Source organism: Pollachius pollachius (assembly GCF_949987615.1).
Source record: "Pollachius pollachius genome assembly, chromosome: 18".
Classification (NCBI taxonomy): Eukaryota; Metazoa; Chordata; class Actinopteri; order Gadiformes; family Gadidae; genus Pollachius; species Pollachius pollachius.
The window spans coordinates 8,409,848-8,429,745 of NC_136951.1; the positions used below are offsets into that span (position 1 = coordinate 8,409,848).

The following is a 19,898-nucleotide window of genomic DNA, read 5'->3' on the forward strand; positions in this document are numbered from 1 at the left end:
TAGGAACTGCAGCATCTGGTGGGATGGGTTAACAGAACACAATAACATCAAAACCACATCAGATTCATTAGACACTAGTCATTGCCCCTTTCAAGTAATACACTGAAATCCAGATGACGATTTATCTAAAGATCCCAACATATACCTTATGAAGATGGCTATATAAGTGTACAATTGCAAATCTGCCTTCATTTCGTGTTTTAATATAGGCCTTTTTATATATTTCTCACTACATCCTCCAAAGACAAAGAAGATGCAAATCTTATCATCAAATCAAAATCAACAAATATCAAGAAGTTTCAATTTTGCGATTTACCATTATCATTTAACCATAATAGATGTTCTGTCTCATCTCCAAGCCTTTCTTCAAAACCTTAAATAAAAAGAATGTGAATGTGAAATGCGAATATCCTGACAAACCTTCCGGGGGAGACTAAGTCTTTACTTCAAGGTACACCACAAACAAAAACGTACAGTATGCCGTTAAATGACTTTGCTCCTGTATACGTAGGTACCAGCAGCCCAGCAGCAACGCCTGTAACAGCATCATCTAACCTGCCACCTTCGTACCCTCTCCTCAGATCCCCCACCTGCAGCACACACTCCGGCCCCACGACCCCCCGACCCCACCATGTCCCACCACAGAGAGGAGGACCTGATCGGGATCCCCTTCCCCAACCACAGCAGCGACATCCTGTGCAGCCTGAACGAGCAGCGGCGGGATGGCCTGTTCTGCGACGTGGTCCTGATCGTCCGCGACCAGGAGTACCAGACGCACCGCTCCGTCCTTGCCGCCTGCAGCCAGTACTTCAAGAAGCTCTTCACCGTGGCGACGGCCTCCGACAACCACAGCAACCACGGCGACCACGGGGATCATCGACAGCAGCAGCAGCAGCAGCCGCAGACGGCGGCCGCGTACGAGATTGACTTTGTGGGGGCCGAGTCGCTGACGGCCATCTTGGAGTTCGCCTACACCTCCACGCTGACGGTGACGGCGTCCAACGTCAAGGAGATCCTGAACGCCGCCCGCCTGCTGGAGATCCCGTGCATCATCAACGTGTGTCTGGAGATCATGGACACGGGAGGAGGGAGGGAAGGAGGAGGAGGAGGTGAAGGAGGAGAGGAGGAGGAGGAGGACATGGAGGACGATGAGGACGAGGAGGAGGACGACGACGAGGAAGAGGAGGATGAGGAGGAAGGGTCGAGGAAGGAGGAGGACGAGGAGGGAGGCAGCGAGAGGTCGACGCGGTCGCCGGAGAGCCGGGGGGAAGGGACGCCGCGCGGGAGGGAGGAGTCTCCGCCCCCGAGCACGTCGCAGTACCACCGCCACCTCCACTACCGCAACAACAACAACAGCTATGAGCTGCACACCAACAACAGGCAGTCACAGTCGCCGGACAACATGAGAGGAAAACAGGTATGCTGTTACTCATGTTTTGATTGGCGTTGATTCGCTAAAATCCCAAGATAGGAATAGTAAAAGCAAAGGAGAAATCATGAAGACTTTCTCACTGACAAGTGGTCGCTGAGGGATGGTCTGCACCCACACTCACGGTGAGTGCGTGTGTGTGCACATGAGCACGTGCATGCAGGGCAGGTGGCAGCTCCCTGATCTTGTGCGTGGTTGTGTGAGAAAACCTGAAGTTAAACAAAACTGTTGAACAAACGAGTCCCAAAAATTCTTGGATCCCCTAAATTATTTTGTTTCCTTTCTTTGTTGTCGTTGCCGTGAGCTTGCACCAACCCGTCGACTCTTCATTAACCAAACATCTCCAACGTCTGTTTGTGTGCAGGAGAGCACCGAGAGCCGCGCCCTGAAGGACTTCTCCATCAAGTCCCTCCTGCAGGACGGCCTGTACCCGCGCATCGCCTCCGCACTGGACAAGAGACAGGCCAACTTCTCCCCGCTGCTGCCCAGCTTCTACCCCTCCATGTGGGCCGCCGAGATCTCCGGCTTCCCCCAGCAGCTCCTGGAGCCCGGGCGCCACCACCACCACCACCACCACCTCCACCACCGCAACCGCCACCTCCACCAGCAGCCGCACCCGCACCCCCACAACGGAGGCCCGCCCCGGGGCAGACACTACCCCCCTGGGTCCTCGGCGCCCCCCCAGCTGGAGAGCTCCAGGCCTCTGGACCTGGCTGTGAAGAGGGAGGCTATCAAGGAGGAGGTGAAGGAGGAAGTGACGCAGTAAGTCAACCCTATTTCTGGAGCCACATTTCTACTCCTCTTTTTGTGCATGCCGATATCCTTTCTATATTATTAGTTTGTTTGTCTGTTTTTTTTGTAATCATGGATTTTTAAGTCTTGTTACCGTCATGTCTGCTGTCTGCTGTGACAAGCTATTCCAATCTGGGATGAACAATTTCCTTAATCCTCGTATCTTATCTGTCCCTCTAGCAGTGGCGCCGGCGTGCTTCACGGTGACTTCCTGAACGAGCTGGTGGGCTCCGGCCTCGTGGGGGGTCTGGGGGGTTCTGAGACCCCCGGCGTTAACGGCGCCGGCGCCGGCGGCGGTAGCGGGAGCGTCGCCGGGGGAACGCCGTCCCTGGAAGGCCACGTCCCGCTGGGCCAGATCAAAGACGAGGCCGACTTCCGCTCGTACCTGAGCTTCCTCAGCTCGGCCTCCCACCTGGGGGCGCTGTTCCCCCCCTGGCAGCTGGAGGAGGAGCGCAAGATAAAGCCCAAGGCTGCCCAGCAGTGTCCCATCTGCAACAAGGTGATCCAGGGCGCCGGGAAGCTGCCCCGGCACATGAGGACGCACACGGGGGAGAAGCCCTACATGTGCACCATCTGCGAGGTCCGCTTCACCAGGTAGGGGGCAGCCAAGTGGGGCTCTCTGTGCACTCTCTGTCCCGGGCACTGATTGATGCTCGGTTGTACTCGTCTTTTTAAGTCCACTGTTGCAAGGCTGCTAAGACATTTGAGATTTCCCAAAGAAATGAATTATGCATGTGTGGATGTCCCAAAAGAAGAAATCTAATTTGACAGTTGATGTATTCAATGAGTTATTAAACTCACAGTATTATAAACTAGTAGGAAAAGAGGACAGCTGGGCATGTGTTTGTACAAGTTCTTCCTATTTCTTTCAATCACACTCATTTACTTTCAATCATTCAATCGGGCTTATACTTGGTTAGACATGGTATACATTCGACAACAACAACAAAACAAAAGACCACAATAATCGTGTTCTAACCAATAACCAGTTCCCCTTTGAAAAGACCGTCCAATCACCAACACCAACACCCCTGTCTGTTCCCCCCCTTCCCCAGACAGGACAAGCTGAAGATCCACATGCGCAAGCACACAGGCGAGCGGCCCTACATGTGCCTCCACTGCAACTCCAAGTTCGTCCACAACTACGACCTGAAGAACCACCTGCGCATCCACACGGGCGTGCGGCCCTACCAGTGTGAGCACTGCTACAAGAGCTTCACTCGCTCCGACCACCTCCACCGCCACATCAAGAGACAGAGCTGCCGCGTGTCCCGCCCACGCCGGGGCCGCAAGCCCGCCGCCTGGAGGGCCATTCCAGGGAGCGCCAACAACAACAACAACAGCTTCCTGTGTCAACCGGCTGCCGTGACGACGACGACGACGACAGGCGTGACGTCAAACCGGACCTTCGAGGAGAACGGCTTGTTGCTGGGCTCGCCCTACGCGGGGGTCAAGGGTCTCGGCAGCCTGGCGGGGGTGAAGGGTTTGATGGTGAACAGGGGCAGGGGTCAGGGGTTTAGGGGCAGGGGGGCGGGGTCCGGGCTGGAGGGGGGCCGGGCGGAGGGGAAGCTGGGGGAGAAGGAGGAGGAGAAGGAGGAGGAGGCGGGGGAGCTGAGGGGGGGAGCCGGGAGGCAGAGGGGTATGTTCTCCTTCACGCTGGCCGGAGACAAGGTGCTGAGCCGCTCAGGGTTCTACGCCCCGCCCTCCGACCCGTGGACCGTGCTGCTGGAGCGGCCGCCGCCCGTACCCGAGCCTGCAAACTGAGCTCCCATTGGTGGAGCTTTGAAAGGACTTTTAAGGACAGCTGCGGTGATGGACATTGGGGAAGATATGATTTGAATATGGTTCAACAATGGAGAAAGATAAAGAGGACACTTTGAAGTATGGTATAGTTGTTTACTTTTACAGATGTTCATATGTTTAAAAAAAGAAAGCTGATTCATTCCGCTGGTGGTTTTTGATAGCATTTAAGAGATGCAAACGCAACCATAACGGATCTACATATATTTTTCTAGAAGGAATCCCCGGAGAGTACACTGAACTGATATTGTCTGCCTTATTGTTCGATTCAGATGCAGGTTTGTGTTTTTCCAGAAGACTGCTGATTTAATCTCATTGGTCTTGATGAAGTATACGGACACGATCCCTTCAAACGTCCTTACTGTCCCAAGTCACTATTTTTATACTAGTATTTATTAATTGAGGATTGATGATGAATGTACTTTAAAAAACCAAAACATTAAGAAGTATTCTAAATACACAAAACAATCGCCCCACATTCCAAAACATTGTGCCAGAAAAACACCCATTTCTCAATTACATATGTTGAAATGCCTGGTGTTGTGATGAGTTTAGACTTTTAAAATGCTTGATAAACAGCCTGGCACAACCACAAGGATCTGTTTGTGTTTCTACATTTTGACCAAATGAAAAATGAAAGGAATTAACTTGAAGTGGTGTCAGTCAGGACGCTAAACGATGTTGATAACAAATCTACTGCCTGTTCTTTTCTCTGTTTTCCTTTGGGCTGCACTATTGTACATAGACTCAAACTCTCAGCCATGGTGGTGTTACTTGCTTTTGCTCATGATGTTAAAATGTGTTGCTTTAAAATTAATGACTTTAAGGGACCTTTCCAAAGATGTTGAGATTGCTCCTCCACAAACTTGAATAAGCCTTGTTATAAATTTTGAAGTGTGTTAAAAGGTGTATATTTCTGACTAATCAAATGCAGCTTTAGCCATTTCTTTGTGTTTTCTGTATTAAGAAATCGAAAGGGTTTAAAACCCTGTTTTCCTATATTGTTCATTTCTGATTTACGTGTAAAACAATTTTCTCAAATTTATTTGAATTGAAATGGGAAAATGTTTTCCTGCTATTTATGTGTATTTAAATGAATGAGCCGTGGCTATATTTTGCAAATCTGTTTTATAAAGACACTAAATATTGAACACCATGGGAGACCATTATTTGACCCTATTTGTGTGTGTGTGTGTGTGTGTGTGTGTGTGTGTGTGTGTGTGTCTGTGTGTGTGTGTGTGTGTGCGTGTCTGTGTGTGTGCGTGTGAAAAGAAAGAAGATAATTTGTTTAAACTACTGCAAGAATACAGTAGGCCCAACATAACATTTATTTTCATTTAAATATCCTGATTTCAACCACGAAGATCAATGTTAGCTCATTGAAAAAATAAAATACAAAAACTAATATACATATATATTTGCAGACACAGATTACTCAGATTACTAAATTTTGCATCAAGTTATAATTTGATGCAAAATTTAGTAATCTAATATAATCTATTTAGTAATCAACATATTGCGGGCCGTCAATCTATAAATAGATTGACGGCCCGCAATATGTTGATATTGCTATAGGCCTTCAGGCAAATACTTAAGATAATATGAACTTGTGTCGACCAATTGTAAGAACTTGCAAACGTAAACTATTTATAATGTACTAATGTTATGGTGAACATATGGTAAACAACATAATCCAATTTTTTAAAAACGGGTAAATGAAATTATAGTTAGTTAGTTCTACGAAATGCTGAGAACTGGGAAAGAATTGGCTGTGCATATCCTTTTTATTTATCCCATTTATTGCCGTTTTCGGTGGTTAAAAATGTATGACACTGACCTCTAGTGGTAAATAGCAATTGTCTAATTTCCACCGAATATTGAGTCTTGAACGTAATAAAATGAACGTTACTCTATATCAATGAAATAGACTTAACCATTGAATAACAAAAAATTAAACTGTAACAGCAGGAAATATTAATATTGAATTGGATTAATAACATTAATAACTGATATGGCACGTATGGCAGAAATAATAATATAATAACAATAATCATTATAATAATAATGATTATTTTTTATTATTATTAACACTAATAGACCAATGGAGTATTTGTTCATGGATTTTGAGGTAGGCCTACAACGACAAGAAGCTTTTAAACAATGCATTTAGTTTTCCCACCCAATTTCATACTCTTCCTCCAGGAGACGCTAAAGATGATTTATTCAAATTCATTCAGACTTATGTCTTCATTTTAAACTCTAACTTGGAACCTTTCCCTTACCGATGTAAAATAACGTGTGTGTGTGTGTGTGTGTGTGTGTGTGTGTGTGTGTGTGTGTGTGTGTGTGTGTGTGTGGTTTGGGGGTTCACTGAGGAATGCTCTTTCCAAATATGCTGTGTAACGCACACACACACACACACACACACACACACACACACACACACACACCATCGGTGTTGCGTGTACGCAGGGCGGATGGTGGCCTGTCCGATCTTGAGTGGTTGTTCGGGTGGTGTTTAAGGTTATGAAGCCCTGGCCACCCCAGAAACTCCTGCTGCATCCTCTGAGGAAGTGAAGTGACAATGTTACCTCAAGAAGAGCCATGAGCTTATTCTGTGTTTGGTCGGGGTCTCTGGAGGTCCAGCGGGCACATGAGGAAACTCACTTCCAAACAATAGGGCAAAAAAATAACAGCGTGACAAGGGCGAAGGAACAGAAGAGTCTGACATCAGACCTGTGTGACATCAAGCCCTACTTTAGCTCCACAAAAGGCAGTTTGAGAGACTACTCAATGACATACTGGTAGTTTATTTCACAGGTTGACTAAAAGTTGCGCCCTGTGGACGTTAACATCTCCGATGAGTTTTACATTATGGCCACTCAAGGATAAATTTAGTGTTCATAATATAATAATAGGATAAATGAAGAGAACATATGTTGTTTCCCTATGGGACTAACACTCACAGTCTGAGGACTGTGAGTGTCCATTATGTCCATTATGTCCATTATGTCCATTAGTCCATTATGCCTGCCAAAGACGCTTACATTTCTCCAACAACATTGTATGGATGATAGGCTCGCATTACTGGCCAACACAAGTGAATGTGGTATGTTGTTCAGCACTTTTTATTCAACATACAATTGTCTTTCTCAGACAAGTTGGAGGAAAAGAACATTTATACCCTGGTATGCCCTGTTTAAACCCTGTCATTGTTACGGAGCCTGTGAAGAGATACATCTGATATTTATTTGAATATCTATGGTCATCTTTTTGTAAGATATATTCTATTCTGGGTAAAATGTATTCCTTTAATACATGTATTTAGGTCATTCTGTAATTTATGAAGGAATTGAATGGCATAATCAAGATTGAATGGCATAGTCAAGATGTATTCCTTGTATTCCCGAGCAGTTAAGGTTAGCCGGACCCTACAAGGTTAGCACGGCCAGTTGTGAGAGAAGGCTTAAAGACAGCTTAGCCAATTGTAGGAGTCAGTTTGGAGGATTTTAAAGCTAGGGTGGACAATTTATTTTAGTACCATTTTTTTCTTATTTGTTGAAATTCTCTTAACACCAAGATAAAAATTATTAAATGAAATGATGAAAACAAACTGTTCAAGGGAGTTTTTAAGGTTTTAAATTAAAAATAAATATGTAAAGCATGTTCAACCATTTAATTAATCAATTTAATTAAACCAAATTGATTGGTTGGCCTAAACATTTGTCTGCTGACCTATCTGGCTACCTATGTACACATTGACCACTCTGCATTCATTGTGCATGAGAGGTGTCTTGCACAAGGCTAGACAGACCTTTTGCTAAAGCTAGCAAGCTAATCGTGTGTTTTGGGAGAGTGGCTTGACGTTGGGACGTAGGCCTGAAGGGAGGGGTGGGAATTTTTTAGGGATGAATATTTTCAAAATCTATCTTAATCTGGTTGGGTTCTCCAAATTGCCTACCCTAGCTTAAAGGTGACATATTATACCACCAGGTGTGAGTGTGATTAGCCGTTACAAGCCGTTTTGAAAATCACAACATGAACTGAGGACATCACAAGTTGGCGTATCCACCTAGATGTGTGCTGGATAGATCATTCAGTCATTCAGCCTACCCAGTGGACTGTAGCAAACGTTGCTCATGTACCCATCATACATCTAGGTGGACGCGCCCACTTGTGATGTCGAAAGAGGCTGATTTTCAAAACGGTTTGTAATGGCAAATCAGACTCACATCTGGTGGTATAATATGTCACCTTTAATGTAGCGAACCTCAGCCATGGTGGCATGTTGCCTGGGTCACAGCAGTAAGGGTTAACTTCTGAACAGCGGAAAAAGCCGATGCTTATGCAAATGAAGAGGGATACGGTCAACTGTAGGCTGGAAATGAACAGTCAGAACATGAGGAACTAAGAGGGGAGATGTGGCTGAACAAAACCAACTGAGGTGCAACCGCTGGACAAATCGTGCTGTGTGACCTAGGACTAAGAAGTAGCTCTTACCACCAAAACAACATGAGCTCTAAACTACAAAACAAAGCCACGCAAACTAGACCACCAGACCTCCTCTTAAAGGTGGCTAGCCGTTACAAGCCGTTTTGAAAATCTGCCTCTTCTGACACCACAAGTGGGCGTAGATGTGTGCTGGATAGATCAGCCTACCAGCCTACCCAGGGGCTTGTAATAGCTTATCACACTCACACCTGGTGGTATAATACGTCACCTTTAAAGAAAAAAAAAATCCCAGACAAAAGGCTTTAACACACGGCAGGCCAGATAGCACCAGAGTGTGGGCTAACACTAGTTTAAAACCTGGCAACAGGTGAGGCTGGTCATCGTTAGTGTGGCTCCCCCCGCTGACTCCCTCTCTCCACGGACTCTGTCAAGGCTCAGTTACCCGGTCAATCAAAGTCCCTGCTGCTGCGTCGCCTTGACGCAATGTCACAATTTTTGGGAGGCGCACGTCAGGCCCTTGCGATGGATGCAAGGAGGGTCCGCAAGGAAGTAACGGGTCCGTAAACCCCCTTGCGTTGCGCTGACCAACAGGCCAACTGGCACCATAACTAAGCCTAAACAATGCAGGAGATAGAGCAGGACAGCCAGGGCTAACCCAGCTACATGATGTGAGGCTGCACTCCATCGGTCCCTCAGAATTAGACAGGGAAAGTATTAAAACAGAGGTTAAATGCAGTGGAACGTTTTAAATACTTTTCCCGTTTCCCTGTGTGTTCGATACGACTGATGCCTCAGATCTGACGCTGATAGTTATAAATAATGATGTCTATAGACAGATAAATTAAAGAAATATTAGTAATGCTAATAAGAGTCAACAACTTACGGACAACATTACAGAGTCCCAGAGGAACGAAAAGCCATCGCATCCTGCACTTTGACCTCAGACTGTCTGTCTGCTCTGTCTGCCAATCACTCCGGCTGCACTACTACTCCCTTCAAGTCTTCACATGGTGCTTTAAATGTGTGTGGTTGTGTGAGTGTGTGAGTGTGAGTGTGTGAGTGTGTGTGTGTGTGTGTGTGTGTGTGTGTGTGTGTGTGCGTGTGCGTGTGTGTGTGTGTACATCGTAAAGCCAAGGATGGGTCCTTCCAGTCGTTTTACGGCTCCTGATAAAATATGCATACACTTTGTGACTGGAATGCCCGGAGTGTATTCTCCCGGGAACGTATTCCTACACGGAGCATTTTAACTGTGGCTGCACGTACGACAGGTTGCACCAGAGATACTCAATAGAAGGAACCCTCCGGAAGCCTGAGGCCTGTTTGAGCCCATACTCACACCTGCTCCTGTCCTTGTATTTGAGTATTTTCATGAAAGAAGTAAAACATGAAGCTAGTATGTTAGTCATTCTTTAAAAATTGTTTCATAAAAAATGTTCACTTCACTACTTTTTGTATGCTACGCTAGCTTGTCAGTGCACGATCGATCGGCTGTATTCTCGCGTCCACGTTGCTACTGTTACGTTAGGATTCATTGGGAAGTGAGTGCATATTAATATTTTAATATAAATGTATACATTTTGATCACTGTTACCCACGTAGGCCTACTCTCTCTCTCGTTTCTCTATGTGGGTGTTCCTATCGAACACGAGAGGTGCCAGGTTTGATCCCTGTGTTCGCAGTCTTCTGGGCATCCATGAACCAGATGCCCTAACCCCTATCTGCTCCTTTATTATTTATATCTGAATTGACTGTCTTTGAATTTAGGTGTCTAATGATTGATTCAATAATAAAGTAAAGAACACATTTTAATATTAGAGTAGCCAATAAAGGTGATTCTGCTTGTTGTGTACTGGATAGATCAATGCATGAAGATGGTACAGCACCAAGGAAAATACTGACAAAAACTCTCTTGCTGTGATACCGAAGCTGCAACAACTTTCAATAAAAAGCTGCGTAAACTGCATAAAAAGTAGGATGAGCGTAGAGTCAAAGAAAATGTTGGTTACGATATTGTATTTGAACAAAAAACCTGTAGCCAAGAACAACTAGCAAACATGCTAGTACATTAGTATTGCGTGACCTTTTGTGTACTGAACAGTTGTTTGGTTCCTTGTGTTGTTTGTTTTCATGTCTAAAAGTGAAAAATGGCTAGGGATTACACTGGCAGCTTTAGGGAAGTGGAGAAGAATTAATGGGCAGTTAGGGAAGTGGAGAAGAATTAATGGGCAGTTTGGAAATTTATGACAGGGTTTGATATTTGGGTATCTGCCATTTCATGTGTCTTGACATTTATTAAACAGACGTGTAAATGATAATCTGATTCAATAAATGAATAAATATGGTGTGGAGGAAAGACGCTTATGGTCCGGCCACAGACCTTGGAAAATGTAGGGAACTGTTTCAGGAATCTGCGATCGACTCTGTTTCACCACAATGAATAAGCACAAAATGGCCGATCTTCCATGGAAAAGTACTCACTACAGTAGGAACCTATCGTTTCACAGGTTGAAAAGAACTCAGGCCTTGGAGGGTTGAATTACTTTCCGGTTGTCCTGGCTTGGTTTTCCCATTAACTTAGGGTGTTTAATTTTTGGTCTGGCTGGTTTTGGCATTCTGCAAGGGCATGGTTGCCAAGACAGGTTAGTAGGATTTTAACGGTGCACTACACAAATACATTGTTAACGATGAGGTATGCATATACATGGGGGAAAGATGATGGAGGAAAGCATTTAAGCTTCACAAGATAACATTTATTAAAGCCTAATGATTGCCTGATCAATATGTTTTAATGCACTCAGGCATCGAACATTCAGCCACTCCAGACAGAAGCCTGGCTGTCAATGGAAAGGCACTTAAAAAAAGTTTTCCTGTACAGTTCCGCCCAACAATGCGCTGTGGTATATGTGGTATATGGTGTTTTAGTTTGGTTATATTTTTTCCTACTAGTTACTAGTCTATATATTTAATGCATACATTAAAATAAAATATCAACATAATTTTTTTGGGTAAACAAGCTGTTTCCATATTCGTGAAGTCAGTAGTTTATTGATCAACCAGTCCTTTTCCTAAAACCTTCTGTCATTGGGAGATCAACAGTTCAGGGTTCTGCTCTTTATCGTGTTTGTTTGTATGTGTAATCTCTCTGGCCAAACAACAAGTCAGGCACTTTAAGGTACTTTTATCCACTGTGGATTCTTCACATGTTCAGTTCTACTGATTTGGCAGCTTCTGTTGGAGAGGAGCTGTATCGTGGTCGATACCCAGTGTGCGAAATACGGGGGGGGGGGGGCTCGACCCCCCCGATTTACCAATGAGACCCCTGAAAGCCTCAAAAGCAAAATTTGAAGGGGGTCTCAAATTCTGTCAAAAAAAAATAAATACATAGCCTATTTTAATGTCACTAATGGTCAATTAAATGTTTTTAAGCTCACCATGTCCATTATTCAGAATTCAAAACATTTGTTCACAAATGTTACTTTTTGCCAAGCGGAGCCAGACAGTCCTGTGTGCGTATGCAAATTAGCCTTGTTCATCAAACAGAAGAAAGACGTAATGTTGAAAAGTCATACTAAAAACGGCTAGCAAGCGAAAGCTAAACCAGAGTGTATCACTCACACACTTGGGTCTATTCTAAATTAAGGTAAGAGGCTATCTTTTAAATCTTTGCAGTGACTGAATTGAGATGATAGAACTGGGACATAGGGTGCACTGTGCATAAGATGAGTGTGTGCGACTGTGTGCATGCATGTCCTCTACGGTTTCGGCATACTGCATGGTTATGAAGTCGTTGTGGATGGTTGTGGTCCGACTGTGTGCGTGCATTTCCTTTCCGGCTTCGGCATACTGCATGGTGAAGGCGTTGTGGTCGGTTGTGGTCTTAGTGAAGCAGCCTAGCCTTGCAAGTTGGAGTAGACCTAATTGTTTACGTGCGTGCGCGAGAGAGAGAGCGCACCTGCCGTGGTGCGGTTTGGCTTGTTGTGTAAAATGTTGTCAGCATCCGCCGTGGTTGGACGAATGTGCTTTGTGTATGTGTTCAATGATGTGTCTGTCTGACCGTATTTGCGGTAGATGGACGGATATATGATGTTACACGACTGGTCATACTGCAGGCTTTCATTCGCAAGTGCACCGATTGCGTGCCAGTCTCCTATACCTGGCATTTATCCAGTTGTTAATTGCTCTTCTAAGTGCGCCATATTGGTGCCAATTATTGTTGTGTTTGCATTGTAATACACAACTTTGCCTCTCCTTGTTATAAAACATTGTGCATCCAAACAACGTTAGCCAATGCAGCCTCCTATGTCAGTAGCCTACTGACATGGGCGGCTGAATTGGCTATAGTGTTGCTTTACGAATAGGCTACTATAGCATATCGGATTATCAACAATTGTTGTGTGCGTGTGTGTGTTGTCATGTAGGCTATAGACTGATTGCTTGCATCCATGAAATATTGTAATGTTATAGGCCAACTGCATATTGGGATAATTTAGATCGGTATTGCGCAACAATCGGGGATGGGGGACCCCCGATATTTCGCACACTGTCGATACCTTAATCTCCGAAGCCAGTAACAGGCCTACAATGAAAAATGTTTAGCTCATGATGGAGGCAAATGGACGAGTCTACTAATGCATCGACAAGATTTAAAAGATAGTCTGCATATAATTGGTCTAGATGGACTCTCCGTCAATTAACTATAAGGGACGATATGGAGGGATAACTGGATGGATAAGGAAGCTATTGACAAGATATTTGTTGTTAACTACCAAATAAACAATAATGAATCATTGTCGAATGATCACTATAGAAATAATATGAGTAAAACACTTATTTAAAGTTCTATCCTACACTATTGACAATAATATTGAACAAAATAAATACTGCTAGTCTGTTTCTCATTCCTGAAATAACTGTCTACACACACACACACACACACACACACACACACACACACACACACACACACACACACACACACACACACACTCACACTCCTCTCTAGTTTTGTCTTCACTGGTTTGCCAAAGTGAACTGGAAATGAACCATGATTCAATGTTATACTCTCTTTAAACGCGTGTTTCCCCTGCTCTCACAGGAGGGGGGGGGTCAAGGATGGTGAAGGATATTCCATGCCGTTCATATCCACTCCAGCCACAACGTACTGACCACGTGGATTCTGTGACGCCATCTTTAAACCCTGGGTGGTCCGTCCATTATTTTGGAAAGCCCTCACACTTTCCCTCTCGGAAAACTCTGAACCCCATTATTAAAAAAAGATGTATTCGACTTCAACTTCGTATTCAACTTTTGTACCAAGCAAACAAATAAAAAACACAGTGCTTTTAAAGGGAAAAGCCATCGCGGCGCGAACGAAAAACCATGAAACAAGAATTGTTCCCGTTTTGTGTGGTCTGTCCCCCCCAGTGTTGGCCCACTGACTTGCCCCTAGACTAAACAGGCCCCACGGCTGAAATGACGCCTCAGAAACGACTTCAACCGTCTGCCTTCTTTTCCTCCCTTCTCCTCCTCAGTCCAGCTGCATGCAAGACGTTGCCCACCGTGCCTCAAAATACTCCTAACCACCGAAGCCAATGGACAGAAAGAAGGTGGAACCGAAAACCGCCACAGATGCTCCTGGGGCCGAGACCCATGGGGTGTGTTGTTGCTTTAAAATAAAGGGAGAGTTGAAATTAGAGGCAGGGTGCTCTTATAATTGCACGCGGGTGCGCCAGTGCGCTGCCCCGCCGGTTTCTGACCCTAGCTGTCTTTAAATGAAGGGGTTGGGGAGGCTGAGGACGAGGTGATGTCAGCAGAAGACATTTCGGAATGTGTTTTTAATGGTAAAGCGTCGCGGCGTGCCCGGGGCTTATCACAACTAATCATTCGAAATCCAGAAGCGAGCTAAGAGCTAATGGCGTAATGCTAACGACCGGAGCAACAAGAGCAACATCACGCCATTAGCTCTTAGCTCGCTACTGGTTTGGAATGATACATGTAGGCCGGACGTTGTGGTGCTATAGGTGATGCCAGGGTGTGTGTAGTAGGCCTATGCATGTTGCATTATGAAAATCTTTACTGCGCTTGATGCATGCCGGAGGGTATATCTAAGTGCAGGAAATGCCGCTTGTATAATAAATAATGAATGTGTTCCCGATAAAAGTCAGCGACGGCAAACATCCTATTTTCTGCTGATATGTTTCAAACCTACACATTTGATGACACTTAGAAGAAGGGCTGTCTAGACTATGTACTATCGGGCTACACCCTCTGCTTCTAAAGAAATCTGGGTGTGAGTATAGCTGATAACACTTGATGTACTCTAATGTCGCGTTTTCTCTATCACATTAGAAGACGACAGTTAGTAGTGTAGTAGTTAGTCGCGTCCAGTTACAGCGGGAGGGAAACAACGTAGCGCATCGACCACACAAGTCAGAAAACCAACCGGCCTGCCACAGACTTAAATCACAAGCAACTCTCTGCCTAAACGCTTATTACTGTCAGTGGCTGACCGTCGATCCCAGCGAACCATCCAGTCTTCCTGCCCATGTATACAGGAGGCACGATGTTTCTGAGAAGATGGTTGTGAAGAGCTGAAATCTCATCCTAACACACTGTACTCCCCTCTCAGTAGTCTATGTATAAACACAGACGCCGGGGGCCCCCCGTTTCTCGACCACATCTCATGGCTTTACACTCAGTCCCCCTGAAACCTATCAGTAAAATGTAGTTTCCTGGTTTTTCCACATCACCACAACTTTGCTGACAAACTCAGAAGTTTTTTTTTTTTTTACTTTCCATCTGGGGTTACTGGAGGAACGTGCCCACCGCTCTTCTCTTGTGTCCTTATATATGATGGCTCAGATTGCTGAGCACGGAGTAGTAGCCCTAAGATTTCGTTGTTTTTTTCTTCTGAGTTTCAGTGTCACTGGATGAATAGGCTACTTAGTGCAACCTGCAGGAAACGTCTGAGGATTGTTACTGTAACACAAGGCCTTGTGTGGACCCTTGCCAAACCACGTCCATTTATTCAGTCTGGACTTGTGGTTAACGCAGAGTTAAGGACCCGGCAGTGTGTGGCTCCTCCATGACGTCACCTTGGTCCATTATCGCCTCGATATTTGCTGAAACTGAAGTAAAGCTAAAAGCCTAGCACTGTGCCACGTGTAGCATCTTGTGGAAGGATTGGAAGTAGCCTAAGTGTAGCAGTAAGATAAGTCCTTATTGATCCCCATGCAGGGACATTGGGTTGTTTACAGCAGCAGAAAGACAGGCCAAAAAAAGATGCAGAGTATAGTAAAAAACATTCTATGGAACAAAATACCCCGGAAAAAATACAATGGACAAAAAACCAACATATAATGTAATTAAGAACTAATTAACAAACAAATGTCAATGAAGTGCAAAGTTGTTATTTCAAGTGTATGGTTTAGGTATTAAAAGAGTCTAAAGTAGGTAAACAGTTATAAGGGTTGGACGATCAGCCGCTTCTTGGTCTGGCCGATGTTGGGATGGAGTTCAACCCAGACCTTCTGACGAACCTCCCATCCACACTTTGGCACTCGTCCTCTTCCTCACTGAAGCAGCCCACAATGGAGGACTGCTCAGAGAACTTCTTGAACCGGCCCGTTTCAGGGTTGAAGCTGAAGTCAGAGGTGTAGAAGGTGATCGGAAAGGTGGAGCGTAAGGTTCTTTGGGAGGCGTCGGTGTGGCCCATCACCCCATATGACTTGCATAGCTGAGAGCTTCTCCGCAGGCAGGAGGGGCCGGAAGGTGCTGAAGCACGTCAACTCTCCAGTGACTCACGCTCTGCTTTCCGGCCTCTTAAGGTGTGATCGAGTCCTGTGCAGGTGGAAGTTGGCATCGTCCATGCCGATGGTACGTTAATTGCGAAAGTGAAGAACTAGTGAGGTTTGAAAGATTCAACACATATTAAAAAGATTTTTGTTATTTATTATTTTGATAGTGAGGATATGATATTGTATCTTAATGATAATATCTAAGGTAAGAAATGTGATTGATCTAGTCAGTATGGGCTCGATTTTGAAAGCATCCAAACTAAACCAACCAGAACTCCCTTCAGGTCTTCTGTCAAAGCCACGCCCCTAAAGCATCTGACTAGCTCGCTAGCTTTAGCGCTAGGTCTGCCTTGCCTGCGCAACGAGCGTACGGGAGTGCGCGCAGGTAGACGGCAGGTAGGTAGACAGACAAGTAGGCCATCCAATAATTTCATTCGGGCCGAATGAAATGATTGGACAGGATTATTACAGGCCAGCGAGAGCCAAAGATACAAGATAAAATATATGTTTTTTGTCAGTTGATTTATTTCTCGCTGTCGGAATGTACAAATAAATTTGACAAAGAATGCCGCTAAAAATTATTGCCTACCCTACCTTAAAACAACATCATCTAACAAATAACATGAGTAGTTGCGTGCAGTTTATATATATATATATATATATATATATATATATATATATATATATATATATAATTAAAAACTATTCTAACCATAGCAATCATGAAACCAGAGAATCCAGTTGTTTGTAGAGTTGTTGTTTTGAACAGGCAAGGATGTGATTATTTTAAGGCTATAGGAACAGGGTGAGTCTAGCACAAAGGTTGTCTACAATTCAATAGAATCATGTTATTTATTTAACAACCAACAAACACTGAATAAGTCATGACTCCAACCAGATAATGACAATGAGTCAATATTTATTTGGCTTACTTTTGTTTTAATGCACACAAAGGAATTATGTAGGGTTCCCATAATGAATACAATCGCAGGAACCATTGTGTATAAAACACATAAATTGTATCATTATTATTTGTGTGATTTATTTTTTTGTGTGAGTATTTCTTTTATAAAAAACTCCACATCGTTAATAAAAAATATCTATCTTTATCTTGCACTTGGCAAAGCCATCTGGAAAATAATGCAAAACGTTATGATAGTTAATTTCTAATAACAGGACATGCTATCCATAGACACATTACTGACTTGATCTTTAGTTTTCACAGCCCTACCAATGAAGTTTGCAGCCTCCAGTAAATTGAGGAAGGGGTGTGACTTGAAGAGAAACGCCGAAGAGATAGCCTGCCTAGAGCAAAGAGACCTGGGACGGAGCGCTGTCTACTTTAAACCGGAGCTGTAAAATGGTTGAAATTAAGAATACAATTGCATGGATAAACTCTTTAGCAAAAGGTTGCTTATTTTTCCGCATCTCTTCAAACTGGAATAGTTGTTGAATATCCCCGACATCCTTAGGTAAGTTGTTATAACTTTTGCCATTTGGGTAAAGAAAAAAAAACGTAGACTAATCTAGGATATATTTTAACCTAATAAATCCTGGGTGATTACGAAAGGGAAGTATGACTATTTGGACAAGAACAAGATACATTGTTGGTGAGATTACTGTGTTGGACCGCCTATGCAGGCTCTTTTGAATTTAGCCTATGTTCATTATATGTAGGCAGCCTATATATGTAGGCAAGATATCGTTTATTTGCCTTAATAATGATTAATTTATAATATTCTAGGCGACTGTCCTAACTGCGTTTTATTAAGTAGACAAGCCTAGCGATGACCGGTGTTGTTGTACAGTGTAAGGCTTTAGTCCTAAAACACTTAATGATTCATTATATAAGCCCGACTTTTACAACCAGTTTACGTTTAGAAATACGCTCATCACGGACTATAGACCTGAGCAGCAAAATAAAAAAGACAAACTTTCCAGCCCTTGTCTTTTTTCATTTTTTTTGATCACCTAGACTTAAAAAAGATTCCCTGCTAAAGTGCGCCCTCTAGCGGCCGCTCCGGCAACATGAGCAACACTCAACTTCACCGCCACTACAACTTCACCGGGAGACTCGACCACAGGCCCGCCAGCTCCATGGACACCAAGACCTTGGTGTTCCTGGTCATCTGCAGCTTCATCGTGCTGGAGAACCTCGTGGTGCTCGTGGCCATAGGGAGCAACAAGAGGTTCCACAATCGGATGTACTACTTCATCGGTAACCTGGCGCTGTGCGACATGCTCTCTGGGGTGGCGTATCTCGTCAACCTGATGCTCTCTGGGGAGAAAACCCTGCAGCTGTCCCCGGCCCTCTGGTTCGTCCGGGAGGGGAGCATGTTTGTGGCGCTCGGCGCTTCGATCTTCAGCCTCCTGGCGATAGCCATCGAACGACACCTGACCATGGTCAAGATGAGACCTTACGACCGCAAGAAGAACTACAGGGTGTTCCTCCTCATCGGCACCTGTTGGATTATCGCCCTGTCCCTGGGGGCGCTGCCAATCATGGGTTGGAACTGTCTGGGTGACCTGCACGACTGCTCGACCGTGCTGCCGCTCTACTCCAAAAAGTATGTGGCGTTCTGCATCATCATCTTCATGGTGCTGCTGCTGGCCATCTCCGTGCTCTACGCCCGCATCTACACGCTGGTCAAGTCCAGCAGCCAGAAGGTGAGCAAGCAGCGGCAATCGGAGCACGCCTTGTCCCTGCTGCGCACCGTGGTCATTGTGGTGGGCGTTTTCATCGCCTGCTGGACGCCCATCTTCGTGCTGCTCCTGGTGGACGTGGCGTGCAAGCAGCGCCGCCGGTGCTCCATCCTGTACAAGGCCGACTGGTTCATCGCGCTGGCCGTGCTCAACTCGGCCATGAACCCCGTGATCTACACTCTGGCCAGCCGGGAGATGCGCCGGGGTTTCCTGGGGCTGGTGTGCGGACCCTTCTGCAAGATCCAGACCTCGGTGAACGGTAGCGGTGCCAGGCCATCGCTGGAGCAGAGCCGCAGCAAGAGCAAGTCCTGGGGGAGCGGGATCAACCAGAACCAGAATCAGCACCAGATTCAGAACCAGAGCCAGAACCAGCCGCAGGGTTCCTCCAGGAAGGAGGGGGAGAGGGGGAACCCGGCGGGGTCGGGACCCGCTGCTCAGAACACGCTGGTGGGCCAAGCGTGTCCTGATCAGGGTCATGGGTAGGGGGTTCCAGCAGTCTGAAGGAAAACGCGAGGGGTGTGAAATGAGGGAAGCACTTAATTTAGGAAGGGACAGAGGTCAAGAGGCGCGGGGGGGGGGGGGGGGGTTAATGAATTTTTACTTCAGGGTGCTCGTTTTAGTTGCATACGTTTTTTAATCTTGAAGTTGAAGTCGTCGTCGTCGTTGCCCCCCCCCCCCCCACACACACACGCATGGTCCCTACGTGGTACTGATTTAAGAGTGTTGCTCATGTCAGCACACTCAGTATCATATTTACCCATAACGACAGCAAGAGTTATCAGTACAATTCAAAGAACTATATTTAAGAAACTACAATAATGCATGATGCTATATATTGGTCAGAATTACAACCATTGGAAACCTATTTATTAGTATTCAGGTTGATAATGATTCCATTTATTTTTTACATAATAATGCAACAGCCT

The 19,898-nt window shown here is 45.1% G+C and overlaps 2 protein-coding genes across 2 annotated transcripts; both read left to right on the forward strand.

The window, feature by feature from the left end:
* Positions 1 to 631: 631 nt before the first annotated feature.
* zbtb7c (zinc finger and BTB domain containing 7C) lies at positions 632 to 3,985 on the forward strand (the record flags this gene model as incomplete). Its single annotated transcript, XM_079755904.1, has 4 exons — positions 632 to 1,417; positions 1,794 to 2,191; positions 2,402 to 2,815; positions 3,277 to 3,985. The coding sequence occupies 4 exons, from the start codon at positions 632 to 634 to the stop codon at positions 3,983 to 3,985; spliced, it is 2,307 nt and encodes a 768-aa protein (XP_079612030.1).
* Positions 3,986 to 18,297: 14,312 nt separating this feature from the next.
* On the forward strand, positions 18,298 to 19,455 carry s1pr3b (sphingosine-1-phosphate receptor 3b; the record flags this gene model as incomplete). The annotated part of the gene is made up of 1 exon (XM_079755909.1): positions 18,298 to 19,455. The coding sequence occupies one exon, from the start codon at positions 18,298 to 18,300 to the stop codon at positions 19,453 to 19,455; it is 1,158 nt and encodes a 385-aa protein (XP_079612035.1).
* Between the last annotated feature and the right edge of the window lie 443 nt (positions 19,456 to 19,898).